Source organism: Delphinus delphis, chromosome 19 (assembly GCF_949987515.2).
Source record: "Delphinus delphis chromosome 19, mDelDel1.2, whole genome shotgun sequence".
NCBI lineage: Eukaryota > Metazoa > Chordata > Mammalia > Artiodactyla > Delphinidae > Delphinus > Delphinus delphis.
In genome coordinates, this window is record NC_082701.1 from 21831021 (window position 1) to 21852918 (window position 21898).

The 21898-nt window shown below is 35.1% G+C and overlaps 1 protein-coding gene across 1 annotated transcript; it reads left to right on the top strand.

The window, feature by feature from the left end:
- The first annotated feature begins 1584 nt into the window (after positions 1-1584).
- Positions 1585-19586, top strand: FBXO47 (F-box protein 47). Its single transcript, XM_059997094.1, has 10 exons — positions 1585-1765; positions 2254-2424; positions 5297-5373; positions 6696-6773; positions 8369-8477; positions 13661-13837; positions 15381-15527; positions 16207-16349; positions 18653-18824; positions 19477-19586. Exons 1-10 carry the CDS (start codon positions 1585-1587, stop codon positions 19584-19586), a joined length of 1365 nt encoding a protein of 454 aa, XP_059853077.1.
- The last annotated feature ends 2312 nt before the right edge of the window (positions 19587-21898 follow it).

Genomic DNA, 21898 nt, shown 5'->3' on the forward strand with positions numbered 1-21898 from the left:
ATATCTGCTAAATTCAATGCTCATTGAATGCTGAAGCAGAGCGCTATGTATAGTATGGTTTTAAAGGAGGTTCACAGTATGCTTTTCACTAAGCACTAAGTTTCTTGGCCACATTTTCAAATATATAGCTGATTTTAAATTGATATAAGTTGACAGGTAACCTTTTAGATGAATAAGTAACAATGTGATTTTTAGAAATTTTCTGACAAAAGGAGAAAATGCATTTTCGTCAGATATATTGTAACTCTTTGATGAGCTGTCTTAGTGGTTCCTTCAGAAACAAGGAGCCTTAGATTGGAGTTGTACTTATGCATATGTACCTATACATGTATATATACAAAGGACAGTGTTTTCCGAATTGTAGGAGGAGTGACACAAAGTCACTGTGTGTGATGAATAACATTTTTTAAAAGAATTATTGTTTCGTGTAAGTAAATTATCAGTAATTTTAACAAAGTTCCTTCTAGGAAATATTCATTTTGAAATAAGTCGTGTAGGCCCTTCCTAAGACTTATTTAGTATCTACTATTAACCAAAAGTGGAATTGAAGGAGCAATTATTAATTTATTCTAGTCTTATTAGTTTTACAAAACTTTGATTTCATTGCACATAATTGGTAATCATAATGCAATCATCTTAATCTGTTAGAGCTAGTAAATTTTAAAAGCTGTAAACTAAAATCTCTATTTTTTAATCTCTTTTGTCTTTATTGTTTTAACAAAACATGTCAGTACTCAGTTTTAAAGAAATAGAGAAACATTACTATAAATTTTTAATATTACAGTAATACTTAGATTTTTTTAAGAATGTAAAGATTGTAAAAGCAACATACTAATTGACAAATATTGAATATTAAATTTATTTTTTGTGTTAAATCTTTTACTTTTTAAAAATATCACATTTCTATTTTTTAATTTAATTTAATTTTATTTATTTATTTATTTTTGGCTGCATTGGATCCTCGTTGCTGCGCACGGGCTTTCTCTAGTTGCGGCGAGCTGGGGCTACTCTTTGTTGCAGTGCTCGGGCTTCTCATTGCGGTGGCTTCTCTTGTTGCAGAGCAAGGGCTCTAGGCGCGTGGGCTTCCGTAGTTGTAGCACGCAGGCTCAGTAGTTGTGGCACACGGGCTAAGTTGCTCTGCGGCATAGGGGATCCTCCCAGACCAGGGCTCAAACCCATGTCCCCTGCATTGGAAGGCGGATTCTTAACCACTGTGCCACCAGGGAAGCCCCTTTAAAAATGTCACATAAAAATGTCATATTTCTTTTCTTAGAATATATCTCATCCAAATATACATCTCATTTTCTACTAAAGCTCTATCTAAAATATTTGGCTAAGAGGGAAAAGATTTTTAAGTATTTCATATCATGCTGAGATGAATAAATAGACTCTACTGGTTGGAACTCCATAAATTGGACATCACATTAAAAGTTTTGTAAATACAAAGAGACAGCTGTTGCCCTTCAATGTATGAACCTCTCCATTTTAAAAAACAACAGCTCTTCACCGTTTTGATTTCCTTTCTTCGTTGTCTCTTTTACTTTGTTTTTCTAATCAGGATAAATTCATGAGATAAGAAAAAAAATGGCATCTAGAGTAAATACCAGTTTCACTTTGATTCCCAACCAGAAATACAGACGTCGTAATCATCGATCCAACCGTTTTTCCAACATCCTTGACCCAGATTCTCAGCCCTTATCAACGCTTGGAAATTTTAAAGCCTTGCCATTGGAAATATTCCAAATAATCTTAAGATGTTTGTCAGGTGAGGTTTGGGGACTATGAGTAGGCTACATGGACAATTGAATGTTTTATTTTCCCCAAGAACTAGTTTGTCATCTTAGGCCCTGCTAGAATGTTAATGGTGTTCACATTGTTTATTTTTAAAATTTCATCAGTGTTAGGTAAGTGCTACTTAAAGAAAATATGATACTCAAATGCTTTAAAACATGCTTCTAATTATAATGACATGGTAATTTGACTGTTACATCCCCAATGTTTCTAATTCATTGAGAACTAGATTTAAAACAATTTTAAGATTTTCCTTTTCCCCCACTTTTATTATTTATTTATTATTTAGTATTAATATTATTGTTATTAATCTATTATAAATTAATAGATTGTGCTAATAGTGATGTTCTTGTATTTAAGCCGTTCATATATGTGTGTGTGTGTGTGTGTATATATATATATATATACATATATATATATATATATATATATATATATATATATATATGTTTCTTTTGATAGTGAAGGATATCAGCGTGCTAAGCATGGTGTCCAAAACAGTCAGCCAGCACATTATTAGTTATATCTCAACCTCATCAGGAAGCAAAAGACTTTTACTACAGGACTTTCATAACCTTGAGCTGCCTGACAGGAGACAAAACTCCACTATATTGGAACACTACAGATCTCTAGGTAATTTATGTAATGTAATGAGAATTGTAACAAGTAAAGAACTATACTTAATTAAGGGGATTTTATTATACAATTCTGTAAGGCCTGTGCGAAATGGAATACTTCCTATTTCTATGATGCTTTTACTCTTCAGTGTAAGGACTTTCCCTTAATAACAGTCCCTTACACTTATATTTAAAGATGAGAGAATGCACTTTAAAGTGTCAGTCCTTGTGATTTCATGTGGATACAATGTCACCTGTGCTTATTGTCTAGGTGGCTTGCCAGTTTAGGAAATTGATGTATTTTCTATGCTTTACTTCCTGTGAATCTAATGAGTTTTATCTCTGTACTGCTTTTCCCTTTCAACCATAATCTAGTTCTTAAAATAGAAATTTAAGCATATTATTGTGAAAAATCACTTATTCTCTTATCAGAAACAGTGGTTTTCTTTTTTTTTAAAAGCACTGTGCATATTTACTAATAAATCATAATGCTATTATTAAATTAACCTTATCAAAAGAAATTCTGGACAATTTCTTCCCTTGATTTGTAATCATTTATGTCTTTTACCCCATTCATTGATTTCATTCTCCCTAAGAGTGCTGAAAAAAAATTCTAATTTTGACTTGACTAATGACACCAGTTTAATTATGAAGCTACTTATAATTAACCAAAACATGGCAATAAAATTAAATATCAGAGTGATGTTGAGATGTAAATAAAGGCATAAGAGTAAGTTACCTTTTAGTAGCCCAAGGATGCCTAGCTTTAAGATAATAAAATAAGACTATATAGATATGTAAATACACCAAACTGTATTTGACAGGTATACTTAGTAAGGCTAAATGAAAGGTCTGTAATCTGGTTACAATGTTATTTGTTTCAGTATTTATTATTAGGCTTTGTGAAGCCTGTAACAGAATACGGCAATTACTTTTTGCTTCTTGTTATTGTGAATATCTTTTTTTCCAATATCATCGGATGCTGAGGAAGGCTACTTGGGAAAAACTTATTCTTTAGTTTTAATTTGAAAGAATTTTTTCTCCCTGACCAGATTCAATTGCATAAACAAACAAAATAGCATTAAGACAATTATGTGGATAATTCAGTTAAAAATACAAATATGTATTGATCTCAAAAGCTAGCTTTTAAAAATGGTTTTACTCATGTAATGATTTCAACCTTCCATTTAAATTTTGTGCAGACACCTAGCTTATGACTAATTCTTTAGACAAATGTTTGATGTACTTACCATTTCCTCATGTTGCCATTCCTATCTGATCTGTTCTTGTTTTCCGACATTAAAATAACATTTTCAGAATTCTCCATTCTAAGGATTATAAATTTTAATTTGCTTCTTCATACAAAACAGAGCAGATGGCCAGTGTGGAAAGAACATTACATCTGACTCTATTTTAGTGGGAAGAAATTAAAGAAGTTAGTCTCTAAAGGGTATAGCAGAGCACCTGTGTTAAAAGAATAAATAAGTCAGCCAGTATTGTTTTTTGGGGTTTTTTTTTTTGCCGTACACGGGCCTCTCACTTTTGTGGCCGCTCCCGTTTCGGAGTACAGGCTCCGGACACGCAGGCTCATTGGCCATGGCTCACGGGCCTAACTGCTCTGCGGCATGTGAGATCTTTTCGGACCGGGGCACGAACCTGCATCCCCTGCATCGGCAGGTGGACTCTCAACCACTGTGCCACCAGGGAAGCCCAGCCAGAATTGGTTTTTATGGTAAATTGAAACCCTTAAAAATAGGCGTTCTACATTAGAAAAAGCAACCAACATACAATTATAGCTTAGAATTCCCCAGCTATGATATGCCATGGGACTGGATGCCAAAACATGAAAGGAAGAGAACTCAGCCTGAAAACTAAACACTGAAAATGTCTTTTTATGTACCATAATAAGGAGGGCTTATGTTTAAAACTCAATTCTGGTCATGTGTTGCCCAAACATAGCAACTTCTAAAAATAGATTCAATTCCCATAGAGTCTACAGAATTATATATAAAGTAGTTATTATATTATGTAAAAAAGTAAATGCAGAGAAGATGAAAACTGAAGAAAGTCATGATATTCAGATATATATTTTCCTACCATGTATCTTATTTTTAGTTTGAGGACATTTGGCCTTATAGGAATGTTAACAATGTATTGCCATTTTAGGAAAACAGAACACTTAGAGGAAATAAATCATAACCATACACTTCCTGTCACTGTAGTTCAAGTTACATATCTCACTGGGAAATTGAAGGTTTTTTTTTCTTTTTTAAATATCTAAACACAAAATTCTATACATTCTTAACATGCAAGCCCCATAAAAGGATATCTCTGAAGGAAGAGATAAATATTTCATCCGAACTGGATACTTTCTGTGAGAGAAAAACCGACTTCTAATCTCTGAAATTTTAAATACTTACGACTTCAAGTTTTTGTATTTGGAGAAAGGAGTACAAAAATCTCTTTTCTCATTCTTTCCATTAGCAACTCTTAAAACATTTTTCATGGTGGACATGAGCTTAATTTTAAGAGGTATTGGAATATGTTTTCTATGGAATAAAGACAGCAGAGTTTCCCTGTTTTGTTTTGTGTTTGGTTATTGTATCTTTTAAAATCTGAATACTTTCTCATATCTGTACTATACCATCAATTTCACAATTTTTTGTAAGATTTTATGCCATAGCCTCTTAGGTGGACACCAGAGTCACTTGGTAAACACCATATATGTGTTTTGCACCCTTCCTCCCAAACTTCCTCTTAAAAACTCTATCAGCTCACAATCCACTATCGTATACTTGACTTTCAGGAAACATTATGCTGTGAGTTATAGATATTCTTAAGTTAATTACATTGTTGTCATTTTTTCATATGTCTCTTTACTTTCTCAGGTCTACTGTTTAAAAGATGTACATTGCTGCTACCCACAAAGGAAAGACTGAAGTACATTCACAAGATACTCTCAGAAGTAAGATCATACTTCTGAATTAGCTCACAGTCTTGATTTCCAGTAAATATATTTTATTATTAATGTCTTATACTCATTTTAAATCTATCTTTAATTAGTGGAATTTCATGAATTGGTACTAAAAAGTTGGTTGATGATAATCTAATACTTTACCAAATGCTCAGAGATTATAAAACACCAAAATGTAGTATAGGAGTATTTTACTTATTATAAAATAATTTTTACATATAACTAAGTACATCATTCAAGTTTATTAGGTTTATCGGAGTAATAAAAGTATTTTTACCTCATGTGGGAATTCTGAGGTTGTTTTAAAGTGGTGATTTAGATATTTTATTAAAATGAAAATTATTTCCAAATGTTAACATTTTACTATTTAAATATTTGTGTTAAAACTATTTTTAATACATAAAATGACAAACCTTTTATGATAATTTATGACTTGGAAATGTGTATCAATATGTTTGGGCATAATCTCTGTTAGACATTGAGTTTTACTATATAAACCCAATATATATCTAATACTGCTGATTCAGTTTTACACTCAATAGTATGCAAACTGTTTCTGATCCACTGGCTTTTTTCATGTCAGTGTTTGCATTGAGTTCAGCTGTATGTTATCGCAGCAGCTTCCAAGATGATCTTTCTGCCATTCACTTCTTCACTTCCCAAGACATTCTAAATGCTGAATCACTTACATCAAATTAATTTTCTTGCTTTAAAAATATTTCCGTGGCTACTCAATTTCATCAAGATAAGGTCCAAAGTCCACAGGTGGTATTTAGGGGGTTCCCCCTGACAGTGCAGCCTTACTTTCTACTACTTTGAGCCTAATTAAGCTGCTCATATCTTTCTGTCCAAATGAATATTTAAAATTTTTACCTCTATACCATTTTGCCCTATTGTTTCCCTCACCAATACTATCTATTGATTATATTTGAATCCTACTTAAAGACATTGCTTGTTTCACATCCTTCATAAGCTTTTTTAATCATTCTCAAAATTATCCTTTCCCTGCTTTCATTGTATCTGATATGTTTATTTGGTCATTTTAGCATTTATACATACTTTATCCTGAAATATAAAATTAATTTCATGTATGTATATCTTATTGTTCTAAATAAAGTGTGAGCTCCTTGAGGCAAAGACTTTGTTTTATATTTCATAATCCCCACCTATATAACATGTGACTAATCAGTTATTTAGTGTTTTATTTTCAGTTTAGACTGAAAACAATCCTTGCGTATTTCCATTAAATTTGAATGTCAAATCATTGCACAGTTGCAGTGAAAAGGAGGAATTAACAGTTGTTCTCTTTACAGGTTTCCTGTTTTAAATTTAACGGCTGTGTAACTCCATTGCAATGTTTAGGATTACCATGTTACGGCATGTTTTTACAGGTACATTTTTTTTTTAGTGAAAGAAGAAAAGGAATTCTTTTTGAACTGTTATCAAGTAGAGCATGTAATCTGTCTTTCTATAGGATAATAAAAGTAATAATGATCTAAAAAGAAAACAAAGTAACATTGTAAATGTTTGAGAATGTGTTAATCCAATAATATGTTTGCCACCTCAGATTTTCTTCTTGGATTTCTCACTGGTAAGAAATGTTTAACACTTATTTGCTCTATACCAATGTCCTTGAAGTTTCCAGCCAATTGTAATGACTAGAAATATTGTGGGGTAGAGGGTGTGTGTGTGCAATGAGTTTTAAGTCTTGGGCTAGTTATTTAAGATGTGATCTTAGAAATGAACTGTATAAAAAAAATAGTAACTATAGGAAATGATAGGGATAACTAACCTTTTTGTGGTAATTATTTTGCTATATATATATAATTACTATGTTATATGTCTTTAACTTATACAATGTTATACATCAATTATATCTCAGTAAACCTGGGAGGGGGGAAGAAATCAACTGCATGATTTTAAGAACATTTTTTACTATTTTATTATAAACATTATAATAATAACATTATTATTAATGCTGTTCAATATATTATTAATATATTGCACTGTTCTAAGCAGTTTACATGTATTAACTTACTTAAATATTACAGCAACCTTATGAGGTTTACAACAATCTTACAACAGTCTTGCTTATAACCCATCCTGCCAGCCAGCCACCATCTGCATGTACAGATTCCAGGGGCATAGGCCCTCCTTCTAGCCCTCTTCCAAGATAGATAGATTTCTGCTTTTTCTTTTTCCCTTTGGAACAGGTAATATGAGCCCATGTATTCATATAAAATTCAAAAGGTACAAAATGGTATAAAGTGAATATTAAGTCTCCTCCCAGGCCTGTTCCTTGTTCACAGAGTTCCCTTCAACAGAAGTAACCACTGTGAGCAGTTTCTATTATGTCCTTCCAAAGAGAATAAGATTCATTTTCAAACTACTGAAATATAGCTCAACTATTTTAAGAAAAATTGATATGATTAATCAACTTTTTCAAAATCTACATATAGTTGAATACCATTTGAATTTTTCATATATGTTTAACTGTACATTCTGGTCTCCTCAAAGATAATTACTATATTTGGTCCTAATAAAAATTGTTTTTTGTTCACACCCAAATGTCGTAAATAAATGCTCATGATTGTCACATTAAAATGAGGTCATTATCATTTGTAAGCAATATCATAACTGATAGCTAGAGGGGACCAAAAGAGTTCTACTGTAGTCTAAAACTAAGCCACAGTATGGTTGTGAGTCAGATGTCTAAAGTTCTATCTATACTGTCAGAGTTCAGGATTCAGTACCATTTAGTTCCCTGAAAAGATACTCCCTATGCAACCAAAAAGAAACTGGATTTTGGAGCATTTCTAGGTTTTGTTTATATAAAATTTCCTATGAATTTGAACAGTTCCATAGTGGATAAAAATTGCACATTGCCTCGATTTTATACTACAGCAGTTATGGTCATAAGGCAATAGTGACTTATGTTTTGATTTGATAGTTTGAACATCTGAAATGTTTCCTTTATCATCCTCAGACCTTAACAGCAGGATGGGATGAACTTGAGTGCCATCGTGTTTATAACTTCTTATGTGAGCTGACTAATCTCTCCCGCAACATGCAGACAGTTGTCTGCAGCAAACCAGGTAAAGAACTAAAATTCAGAGATAACCTTATACAGAGATTAAAATAGAAAAAAAAAAAGTATAGTTCTAAAGTGTATTTCAAAATAAATTGTGGCATTCGTTTGTAGTAAAAAGACAAAGAGATGTAAGGGAATGATAAACACTGAATCAGATAGTGAGGCAGAAGTGGCCTGTGATTAGAGAAAGAGAAGCTCTCAGAGGGCTTCAACCACATTAATAATATTTTATTCCTTAAGCTGGTGGAGGATACAAAGGTGTTCATTACAGTATTTTTTAAACTTCTATATATACCTGAAATAGTTCATATTTTAAAAATTATAAGAGAGGGCTTCCCTGGTGGCGCAGTGGTTGAGAGTCCGCCTGCCGATGCAGGGGACGCGGGTTCGTGCCCGGTCCGGGAAGATCCCACATGCCGCGGAGCGGCTGGGCCCGTGAGCCATGGCCGCTGAGCCTGCGCGTTCGGAGCCTGTGCACCGCAACGGGAGAGGCCACAACAGTGAGAGGCCCGCGTACCAAACAAACAAACAAACAAAAATTATAAGAGGGACTTTCCTGGCAGTCCAGTGGTTAGGACTCCATGCTTCCACTGTGTGTGATCCCTGGTCGGGGAACTAAGATCCTGCATGCCGCACGGTGCAGCCAAAAAAAAAAATTAAAAGAACCCTACAATTTAGCAATTTCACTCTGAGAAACTCCCACAGTATGCACAAGGAGACATATAAGAATGAGCATTGCAGCATGTAACCAGGGAAAGCTGCAAACAAAGTAATGCCTGTTGTCAGGAGAATGGATAAATGAATTATGGCATATTTATACAATTAAAACCATTAGTAGTGGGCTTCCCTGGTGGTGCAGTGGTTGAGAATCTGCCTGCCAATGCAGGGGACATGGGTTCGAGCTCTGGTCCCGGAAGATCCCACACGCCACGGAGTAACTAAGCTCGTGTGCCACAACTATTGAGCCTGCGCTCTAGAGCCTGCAAGCCACAACTACTGAGCCCACGTGCCACAACTGCTGAAGCCCACGTGCCTAGAGCCTGTGCTCCGCAACAAGAGAAGCCACCACAATGAGAAGCCTGCGCACCACAACAAAGGGTAGCCCCCGCTCGCTGCAACTAGAGAGAAGCCCATGCACAGCAACGAAGACCCAATGCAGCCAAAAATAAAAATAAAAAAATAAATTTATTTAAAAAAAAAACATTAGTGGTTAAAATGAATTAACTAGAGCCATGTGTCTTACTATGGATAAATCTCAAAATATAATTTGAGAAAAAAAGGTTACCAAACAATGCTTTTAATATGATACCATTTATATACATATTAAAAACATGCAAAACAATTCTATATATTCTTTATGGTTATATACATATGTAAAAAAGTATAAAAACATAGTTGGGAGGTATGATAGTTAATTTTGGGTGTCAACTTGGGTAGGCCACAGTACCCAGATATTTGGTCAAACATTATTCTAGATGTTTCTTTGAAGTTATTTTTTAGATGAGATTAACATTTAACTCAGTAGATTTTGAGTAAAGTAGATTACCCTCCATAATGTGAGTGGGCCTCATCCAATCACTTGAAGGCCTTAACAGAAAAAGACTCCCCTCCCCAAACAAGAAAGAATTCTACCAACAGACTGCCTTTGGACTTGAACTAGAACTCTTCTCTTGTCTGCAGCCTCCCACCCTACCCTGCAGATTATGGACTTGCCAAGCTTCCAGAATCCTCATGAGCAAATTCCTCAAAATAAATCCTTCTCTATGTATATACACACATCCTGTTAGTTTTGTTTCTCTAGAGAAAGCTGACTAATACAGGAGGGATAAAACCCAATTCAAGATGGTGATTACCTCTGGGGAGGAAGGTGATTGGGACTGATACACAGGAAGTTTTAACTATATCAGAATGTTTTATTTATTTTTAAAAATCTGAAGCAAATATAGCAAAAAACTAAAGATTTGACAAAGCTAACTGATCAGTACACAGTGTTTGTTATAGTATCTCTGCTTTTCTGTCAGCTTGAAATATTTCATTATGAAACAAATCATGGCAGATTTTTATTTTAAAGGCAGACATAGAAGCCCAATGAAACAATAACAAAATTAATTTATCATGTCTCTCTCTTGATCAAAAAGTTTTATTAGCTTCCTTATATCTTCAAAATAAAGCCCAAACTGTTTATATTGGCCTTCATATTCTAATCCTAACTTACTTTTTCAAAATTATTGCCTACTACCTCTGTATCAGTTTGACATAGGCATATTGCTCTACTCACTGTATCTCAGACATGTCTTACACATTTCTACCTCATACCTTTTATTCATTCTCTCTTTTTCCTGAAATACCATCTCTCCTTTTTACCCTTTAAGACCCAATTTACCTGACCTCCTCTGTAAAGCCTTTCCTGATGTTCCCAGACCTGCAATAATCTCTCTCCTCTAAACTTCTGTGTTACTTGACTTAACACATCAGGAGACACTTACATATGGCCTTAGTGCATTGGCAGACTTTCCATTTACACTTGTCTTATCTACAAGTAAGTAGAACATAAATGGTATAAAAATATAAAATGGGGCTTCCCTGGTGGCGCAGTGGTTGAGAATCTGCCTGCCAATGCAGGGGACACGGGTTCGAGCCCTGGTCTGGGAGGATCCCACGTGCCGCGGAGCAACTAGGCCCGTGAGCCACAACTACTGAGCCTGCGCGTCTGGAGCCTGTGCTCCTCAACAAGAGAGGCCACGATAGTGAGAGGCCCGTGCACCGCGATGAAGAGTGGCCCCCGCTCGCCGCAACTAGAGAAAGCCCGTGTGCAGCAATGAAGACCCAACACAGCCAAAAATAAATAAATTAAATAAATAAAATTTAAAAAGAAAATGTACTTGAAATTTAATTTCATCTATTAATAGCCAATAAAAAAAAAAATTAAAAAAAAAAAATATAAAATGTAAAATGGTACCACCACCAGGGAAAACAGTTTGGACATTCCTCAAAAAGCTAAAGGTGGAGTTATCATATGACTCAGCAATTGCACTCCTAGGTACATAACTAAGGAAATTGAGAGGAGGAACAAGGACAAATACTTGTACACCAGGGTTCACTGAAGCATTATTTTCAGTAGCCAAAAACTGGAAACAACCCAAGTGTTCATAATAGACGAATGAATAGACAAAATGTGGCATATACATACAATGGAATATTATTCACTCATAAAAAGGGGTGAAGTTTTGATACAGGCCACAACATGGATGAACACTGAAAATATATGCTAAGGGGCTTACCTGGTGGCACAGTGGTTAAGAGTATGCCTGCCAGTGCAGGGGACACAGGTTTGAGCCCTGGTCTGGGGAGATCCCACATGCCATGGAACAGCTAAGCCTGTGTCCCACAACTACTGAGCCTGCACTCTAGAGCCTGCGAGCCACAACTGCTGAGCCCAAGTACCACAGCTACTGAAGTCCGTGCGCTTAGAGCCCATGCTCCACAGCAAGAGAAGTCACCGCAATGAGAAGCCTGCGCACCGCAACGAAGAGTAGCCCCCACTCACTGCAACTAGAGAAAGCCCATGCGCGGCAATGAAGACCCAACGCAGCCAAAAGTAAAATAAAATACATTAATTAATTTAAAAAAGAAAATATATGCTAAGTGAAATAAGTCAGACACAAAAGACAAATATTGTATGATTCCACTTATATGAGGTACCTAGAACAGGCAAATTCATAAAAACAGAAAGTAGATTAGAGGTTACCAGGATGTGGGAAGATGGGGAATGCAGAGTTATTGCTTAATGGTTACAGAGTTTCTGTTTGAGATGAAAAATTTTAGTGTAAGACAGTGGAGATGGTTGAACAACGCTGTGACTGTAATTGATGCCACTGCATTGTATAGTTTAAAAATGGTTAAAATAGCAAATTTTATATCATATGTATTTACCACAATTTAGGAAAATAATGTAATATATCAAAAACTGTTGAATTATATACATTAAAGGGTAAGGTATACAGTATGTAAATTATATATATTTCAATAAAGCTGTTTAAAAAAAAACGTGAGATACCACTTCATACCCACTAGGATGGCTAGAACCAAAAAGTCAGATAACAAGCGTTGGTGAGAATGTGGGGAATTTGGAGCCCTCATACATTGCTGGTGGGAATGCAAAATGGTGCAGTCACCTTTGAAACAATCTGGTAGTTATTCAATAATTAAATATAGAGTTACCACGTGACCCAACAATCCCATTCCTAGGTATATCCTCAAGAGAAACAAAAACACATGTCCATACAGAAACTTGTACATGAATGTTAATAGCAACATTGTTCATAATAGCCAAAAGGTGAGACAACCCAAATATCCATTGATGGGTGAATCGATAAAAAATGTGGTATATCTATACAATGGAATATGATTTGGCCATAAAAAGGAATGAAGTATTGATACTTGCCATAACATGGATATACCTTGAAAACATACTAAGGGGACTTCCCTGGTGGTCCAGTGGTTAAGAATCCGCCTTCCAATGCAGGCAACGTGGGTTCCATCCCTGGTCGGGGAACTAAGATCCCACATGCCACGGGGCAACTAAGCCCACAACTACTGAACCCACGCACTCTGGAACACACGCGCCGCAACTAGAGAAGCTCATGCACTGCAATGAAAAGATCCCGCATGCCACAACTAAGACCCAACACAGCCAAATAAATAAATAGAAAATAAGTATTAAAAAAAAAAACATGCTAAGGAAAGAAGTCAGTCACAAAAAACCACCTACTACGTGATTTCATTCATATGAAGAATAGGAAAATCTATAGAGACGGCAAGTAGTGCTTAGTGCTGGGTGTGGTAAAGGGCAGAAGGATAGGAGAGTGATAGCTAAAAGAGCAGGGTTTCTTTTTGAGGTAATCAAGATGTTCTAAAATTTACTTGGTAATGGGCGCATATATCTGTGAATATACTAAAAAAAAACGTTGAATTGTACACTTTAAATTGGTAAATTTTATGGGGTGTAAATTGTATCCCAATAAAGTTGTTTTAAAAAAAGTAGTTCCTTGATAATCTCAAATTTTTACAGAGTAAAATGAAGTAACACTCTCAGTACAAAGCATTTAATGATGTGTGTCTTGACCTATCCAATATGCATATCAATCTTTCTAGGAAGAATTGTTTACAGTGCTTTTGTCTTCATAGGAATTGCCACAAAACTGGAGTTATGGATCAGACTGTTCTGTAGGAACGTTTTTCTTGATCCTTGGACCCGTCGAAGTGATTCTGCATTTTGGTTGACGTGCATATTAAAACCATGGCCAATGGTGAATCAGGCAAGATTACTGTATATCATCTTCGGACCAGTAGCTCCTCAAGATGGTGAGCATCCATTTCTTTGGGATATATGTTACAAAATTGGTTAATTACTTTCACTTTAGGAAACATATCTTTTTGTACCTGCTTAGTTTCATCATTCCTAATAAGTAAACCATGTTTCATAAATGTATATACTACATTGACTTGTATATAACTTAAGCATCAAGACAGAAATTGTTCTGCTGCAGGCCATTTCCAAATATATTCTCATCATCTCTGATTTACCCAAAATAACTGCATTTCGGGCTTCCCTGGTGGCGCAGTGGTTGAGAGTCCGCCTGCCGATGCAGGGGACACGGGTTCGTGCCCCGGTCCGGGAAGATCTCACATGCCACGGAGCGGCTAGGCCCGTGAGCCATGGCCGCTGAGCCTGCGCGTCCGGAGCCTGTGCTTCACAATGGGAGAGGCCACAACAGTGAGAGGCCCGCGTACCGCAAACAAACAAACAAACATTATTATTATTTTTAAAAATATATTTATTTATTTATTTTGTCTGTGTTGGGTCTTCGTTGCTGCACACGGGCTTTCTTTAGTTGCAGTGAGCAGGGGCTACTCTTCCTTGCGGTGTGCAGGCTTCTCATTGCGGTGGCTTCTCTTGTTGCGGAGCACGGGCTCTAGGCGCACAGGCTTCAGTAGTTGTGGCACGTAGACTCAGTAGTTGTGGCTCGCAGGCTCTAGAGCTCAGGCTCAGTAGTTGTGGTGCATGGGTTTAGTTGCTTTGAGGCATGTGGGATCTTCCTGGGCCAGGGCTCAAACCCGTGTCTCCTGCATTGGCAGGTGGATTCCCAACCACTGTGCCACCAGTGAAACCCTTTAAACATTATCTTAACTCAAGATTATATTTGCTGCTGTAGGGGACTAATAATGCAAGGGAAGCAATGTGGTAGTCAGAATTGATGTTTTACTTAATTTGGGGTGCATCATATTATTTTTTGCAATTTTTTGGCCTTTCTAATTAAGTTTTGCTTGGATGAATGTTAAAATAAGCATGTATTTAGTTCACACTGTCTTATATCAGGAGTTAACTAGTTTAAAGTGTGTTGAGTAGCAGCAGGAAGCCAATCTGGGATCAAATTTTGTGTGTGTAATTCACAAAGAGAAATTGGTCAGAGGTAAATAATAAAAAATTGACTGGATTACTCTGTTTTGATATAAATGTCTGGAAAATTCTCAGAAACAGCATGCTCTCTTTTTGGAAGTCTATCACTAGGTTTTATTTCATTTTAGTAAGATTACATCAATTGTTTATTTTAATTTCTGTTATGGGGTAGCATTATCTTTGAACCAGAAACAGTGTTTTGCTTGGTGAAACTACCTTTTCTTTTCCTCATTTAGCTATTGTTGCTGTGCTTCATCACATCAGTCAGAGACATTAAAATTTATACTGTTATCAGAATTGATCTTTCATTATGAAAGTTGAAAGTAGCATATATAAGTAATGGATTCCGTTATGCAATCCAATTTCCTTTTTAAACAATCTGTGTAGTCTTTATCACAAAGCCAACTATTCTGTCATAGCCTAGCTTTTGTTTCAATTATCATTCAGGACAGGTGGTTTGGCAGAAAATGGTAGAAGGACCTGCAGATGAACCCAGTCTGAAAGGTTTGGCTGATGCCATTAAATTACTGTATGATACAGGCACCAAAGAATGGACAGCAGATGATGTTATCAGTCTTGTAGATGAACTATCAGGTAAAAGGAATTATTTACCACATACAGTAATAGAAATTTGTTATTAGAATACAGTTATAAAATTGTAAGGACAACTCTATAGGTAACAAAAGAACTGCCTATTAGAAATCACTAAATGCTTTAAAATATTTAAAGTTTGTCTTTATGTTTGAAGAGAATGCATATAATCCACTTACTTTCCTTCCATTTTCCTTGCCAGTTTTATAAATATGTATTTATTGCTATTATTTGAAAGCTTCATAATTTAATTAGCTTAATTATTCCCATTTTGAAGTTCTCAGAAACACGTCCGAATGTTGGGTAAGAAGAAGGCCCTTTCCTGTTGGTACTGGCGAGATGAAACAATGTTTCCCATTCCTGCATAATCCTTTAGATTCTAAAGTTTACAAGATTTCTTTCTTTAGCAGGATTACACCACCTTGTCTGTTGACCTATGTGTAGGAGAAATGCGTTGACTGTATTACTAGTATATTTGTGAGAGTCGCTGTGACTTGGCAATAAATAATCTCTGTCCCCGGTTGAATGCTGTAATCGGAAAACTAAAGCATTTTTTCTGAGATTCTCCCTCGGCACTGATTGTATTTCCGATAAAGTAATATAATATTGCATGTATTTAATGATGTTTACTATAGCTATTGTGTAATTTCTTATTAAATAACTGTTCTTTCTTTAATAAAAGTGGTTCCCCGTGAGTGGCTTCTAGAGAATAATGCACATCTCCTAATCCTAAGTGGGAACAGCGTCTGTTTCACTTTCATGGCTAGTAAAGCTATGAATGGACGGGCCATTGAACTGGCAAGGCTGATAGTCTTTTTGGCTTTGGTAAGTATAAAATAAGTTTTTTCTAGCAAATTGTTTAACATTATAGTTGACCTACTAGGGAGCTGCCCTGAAGGAACTGAAATATGTACGAAACATTTTGAAAGACTAAGTATTTAAGTATATATTTTTATATATACTTTATATATTTAAAAAAATTTTTTAATTTATATGATAAACTATCATATCTGGAATCATTCCTTGTGTTAACCTCTCCCCACTTCATATCTGGATTGTCATTATACAGCTCTGCCAAGTTATATTCTTTTTTTTCCCTTAAATTCCATTTAGAAATAAAGCATCCCTTATGATTTGCTCCAGGATAATCCCTGGGCAGCAGGGAGAGAAGGTGTAAGTGAGTGGTGGTAGAAGTGAAACAAGATTAGTAATTGTTGAAGCTAGGGAATGGATACTAGGGGTTCATAATACTACTCTCTTTACTTTTATATAGTTAAAATGTTTTTCAAAATAAAAACATTTAAAAATGTATTTAACACAAACTGAGTGTTTACTATGGGCCATACCTGTGAGAGATTTTAGGACTGTGGAAATTAATAGAACAAATCCCTGACCAAAAGCTGCTTACAGTCTTCTAAGCAATATCAAAGTATATATAAATAAATTCAGTGTGATAAGTGCAAAAATATGTAAAAAAAGATACAAAGGTATCAGAGAGGAGTCAATATTGGGTGGGCATAGAGTACAGAGAGGGCTTCCCCAATTCCAGTAGATATAAGTTTTTTAAATGAATAGGAAGTGTTCACCAGACAGAGGGGTTCAATTATTCAAGCATGTACCTGCATGTGTTGCATAGATATCTCATTTATTTGGCTTCCATCACAGATGCCAGCCCAACCAGTGCTTCAAAAGCAATGGAATAATCTTCAGTTGGCTGTTGTGAGGACTAATTGAATGTAATCCATTTTCTACAAAATGGAGACAGGATCTTCACCAACTCAACTGCTTAAAACATGAATGAAATCTCTGTGGCTCTTTTAAAATGTGAAGAAAGCTACTAAATTAATTGTATTCTAAATGTAAATGTTTATTTTAATAAGCAGAGGCCCTCAAAACAAAACAAAAAAAAGGAAAGAGAGAATTGGAACTGCATGACTATATCAGGGAACTATAAGCAGTTCAGTATTATTTCTGAAGGGAAAAATGTGCAGAAGAGGAGGAGATGGTAAGTTTAGATAGGAAGGGAGAGGCTAGGTAAGGCAGGGCCTGGTAGACCATTCTGTGGAGCCTGAACCACAGGAGCCACACTGCTGACAAGTTTTAGGAAGCAGGGAGACATTGTCAGTTTTACGTTTTTGGAAGGTGAGTTTGGCCACACTGTAGTAAAAGGAATGGAGAGGAAACCGCTAGGGGTGGAGAAACCTTCTCCGGAAAGCCTTCTCTGTTTAACATCTCAACTCTGGTCATTAATTTTCTCTAAATGGCCTCAGATTTGTCTTCTCTTTATCTTCATTTACCAGTGGTGTTCTAAGGCCACTGTATGTATGGGGTAAGTCATCTCCCAAAATAGATTGCAAGCTCTTTGAAATCCAGGACTATGCCACTTATTTCTTTCATAGTGCCTTGTACAGTGCTTTACACATAATAAGTAGGCAATATATCTTTCTTGTCAGGTTAACATTATTTAGTTACAGTACTATATAGTTTATTTTCATGCTCTATGTTATTTGGCTATGTGAGTTAAATTGACCATTTAAGATATTAGTAAATAAACCTTTTTCCTTTCAGTCAGTTTTACCTATAAACATGTAATTTTCACTTTATCTATCTTTTAAATAATAGAGAAATATTCCCTACTACTCTCAAGATGGAAAGTTGGTGTCACCATAGGGCTCTCTTGCCTGTTGAAATTGTTTGTCTGTCACCCTCATTGGACTCCTTGAAAATAGAGGCCATGTCTTTATGGCTTACCATTGTATCCCCAGCTCTTAGCATGTGCTCAATAAACACTTATTGAATGAATGAGCAGGAGCCTTATTTTTCATATGTTTAACAATTGTTTTCAATATTATTTCTTACATTAATAAACAAATATTCTATGATAATCTTTTTTTCTATGATAATCTTGAACCAGGCTTTTTTTACTTCACACTTTTCCCCACTAAATTTATACCATTTGAAAGCAAAGAAGTATTAGATATAAGAGCATTTCCCATTTATAGACTCAACATGATGTTATATGTATTAAATTCTGTAAAGTTATAAACGGTCATTGTTAATACCATTTTCAAATTCTACCGCTTTCTTCAAATAAAGATTTACCATAATGCTTTGTATGTCTAAATCAGGTATGTGAGAAAGAACTATACTGCATGGATTGGGCAGTTAAAATGATGCAAAAAGTCTGTAAAGTCTTTAGCACTCCAGTGGAAAGAAATAACTTCCTCCAGAGTGTGGCAAATGCATTTGCGTATGTGATAATGGAAATGCTACAATCAGTTCTGTCTGGTGAGTATGCATGTAGATGGTGCTCAGTTGTGAGTAAAGTGCATTCTAGTCTCCCCTTAAGATATAGATAATTCTGTGTAGACTTTTATATCCAAGCTAAAAATAGAAAAATCAGACATTGTTTTTCCATGAGATATATTTAGTTCCTGGTTTCATCACTTTTTAAATCTGGTATTAGTTTTAATGGAAAATGTAAAGTTGAAGAGTCTGCTCTGAAAGGAACTAATTTCAATTCTGCACAGCAAAAAATTTTAACTTGCTTACTTAACCAACTATCATAATCATCATAATATTCTTTATTTGTACAGTTTACACATATAAATTTTTATAGTTTTATTAGGTGCCCAACAGGATAATTAACCCTATTTTACAGATGGGAAAACTAAGGCTTAGAGAAATTACCTGACTTGCCCAAGGTCATGAAGTTAGAAGCAATAAAGCATGGACCAGCATCTTTTTCTTCTGATTTCTAATTCAGAGCTCTAAATATAATTCCATGATTTCAATGGTTAACGTCTGACTTAGGGAAAATCACTAACTAGTCTTCTGTTACATATTATTAGGGAAATTGGAACATCTTATGTTTCAAATAAATCATATATTTAGAAACTTAACTGTCATTTTCTTTTCCCTACTGTCTATTCCTGTGTATGGCATATGGAAGACCATGATGAAGACAACAGAAGCTTTCTGAATTTGTTCCATCTTGTGCATGCTCAGGCTAACTTCCATAAGGAGGTCCTGTGTTTGACCATGAATACTCTCTCTACCTAAATACTCAGAAAGCCTTGCATTCAGAGAATAACTCAGTGAACTAACTATTAGAAGAGTGCTAATTTTCCACACTCAGAGAATAGCATCCATGGGACTTTTTATCACCTAAGTAACCTAAGAATTCAAAAGCTGCATAAAAATTTAGAAGCAACTGCTTATACCATTATTAATATAAAACTTTCAGGCAAACCCAAGAATGTATTAAGATTTCTCTAGAAAACAAGCTGCTCTAGATTTTGGTAAACCTAACACCAAGCTAAAATGGAACATTAGTGTTCAAGAATCTGGGGCCAGCCAACCTGTATGTGTGGGTCTTCAAAGCAAGAGAAAATTCTGATGCATAGTTAGAACAGACCCAAATTCACTAAATGGTGTGTATCTGTTCACTTTGCTTAGGTTGTGTAAACATAGCTTAGAATGTTTTGTGAAGATTTGCAGTATGATGTTTTGGAATGTGCAGATATAAATCACATTTTTTTTACCACCTTCTTGGCATATGATTACAAAGAACATTTTATTTGCTTCATGTTTTGCAGATCAAAAACCAAAGGAAGTATGTGTGTGTGTACGTATATATCCATACGTGTGTGTATATATATATATATATATATATATACACACACACACATACATGCACACACACATATATTTCCTTCTCTAAGACAATCTAAAAAGTATATAAATAGAGGAAGGCATATATTGTCTTAATACAATCAAATCATCTTTTATTCTTTCCTGGGGATTAGAGTAAAATGTTGCAAGTAAGGAGAAATATAAAATGAAAGAAAGTAGCTATTCTGCTCCTAAAGCTTTTCTCCCTATCTTAAAAAATAGGACTTGAAGGAAACTGAAAGCACGGATGGTTCGAGCAGCCCATGAGAGAATGGGGTTTATCTTCATTCAAGTAAATGGATTCCAAGAAGCTCCAGGACTATTTCAGTTTGACTAGCTTCTGCCACTGCCACTCTTACTATTAAAATAGAAAAAATAGTGCCTAACAAGCTGAAATAATGCTGGAGCCCTCCTGGATCTCCTATTTTCTTCTCCTTGGGTTTAATCACTTTACTTCTGCTGAAGACACACCCCTTCCCACTGGACTTCTCAGAGGCTGACTTTTTGTTTTCCTAAGCCCTTGACTTAACTCACCTCTGTAATTGAGGAAGGGAAGAAGAACTAGAAGATATAGAAATTACCCACAGGAGTAGGGTACAAATTGTGGGAAATTCTCAAGTTTGGCAAAAAGATGATTTTTACTTCCACTAATAACAATCTAATGACACACCTTAATAGGATTGAGAAAGAGTGAAAATTATGGAGAAGATATGAATTGTAATAACAAGGTTTTACTACATTTTAGTAGCAAAAGGACTTACCTCTATTTTTGGAGGGTCAGAAATTAACTGTCTTTCTTTGATGGATTGTCCAACTGTAATTCCATCAGTGGCAGGAATTTTTTCTCCAGAGTTTAGTATTTACATATTTATGTACAAAATTCTTGCTTTTATCCTAGTTTCATTTTCTTCTTTTCAATTTAAGGATTCACCCACAACTAAATTATAAAGATTAAAAGTTGGCAGATACCAGAATACAAAAATAACACTTTAATTAGCTTTTTCTTTTCCCTCTTTCACCTTTTTTCCATATGTGCTTTGGAAAGCCTAATCCATTTCTTTGTCAAAACACTGGTGACTCCAAATTGAGAATATTATAGGGGGGAAAATAGAAAAATAAAGGAAAGAAGTAAAAATTTTCATATAAATAGTGAATATTTTAAATATTTTGCTAAATAAATGTTAAGTTTCATTCCCTTAGAGAAAGAAATTTGGCATTGTGAAATCTCCTTGAACCTTGAACTACCCAAGTCTCCACACCAGTTATTTTCAGCAGGTTTACAAAAGAAGCATGGTTTAAATTTAAAACATTGATTTAAAACATTGATTATCTGGATTGATTATCTGGATTGTGAATCACATCACACACTTCAATTGACATGACTGCTGCTGTAAATTTTTTTAAAACTCGCCTTATTTCATTATTCTTAATAATTGTGAGATTATTATCTCACCCTCCCCAGAAATTTGGAACATAAGAAAATCTGATTCATTCTTTGGGTACAGTAGATAAATGATATCATCTTGCTACCACTAAAAAATAAACTGACAAATTCTTCATTCAATTATTAATAGATAAAATAACCTTGGAGACCAAATTGGAAGTTTCCTCAGTTTGGCAGTTTTTTGCTGAATACATTTGTCATCAGGAACAAAGTGTGAATCAATTTTTAAGGTGGGAAATTAACTTGCACAAGTATA

Excerpts from the sequence above, each read along its gene's own strand:
- FBXO47 (XM_059997094.1), top strand. The coding sequence starts at position 1,585 with ATGGCATCTAGAGTAAATACCAGTTTCACTTTGATTCCCAACCAGAAA. Across the intron at positions 5,374-6,695 it reads TTCACAAGATACTCTCAGAA|GTTTCCTGTTTTAAATTTAA; the intron begins GTAAGATCATAC and ends TTCTCTTTACAG. Across the intron at positions 16,350-18,652 it reads TGATAGTCTTTTTGGCTTTG|GTATGTGAGAAAGAACTATA; the intron begins GTAAGTATAAAA and ends TGTCTAAATCAG.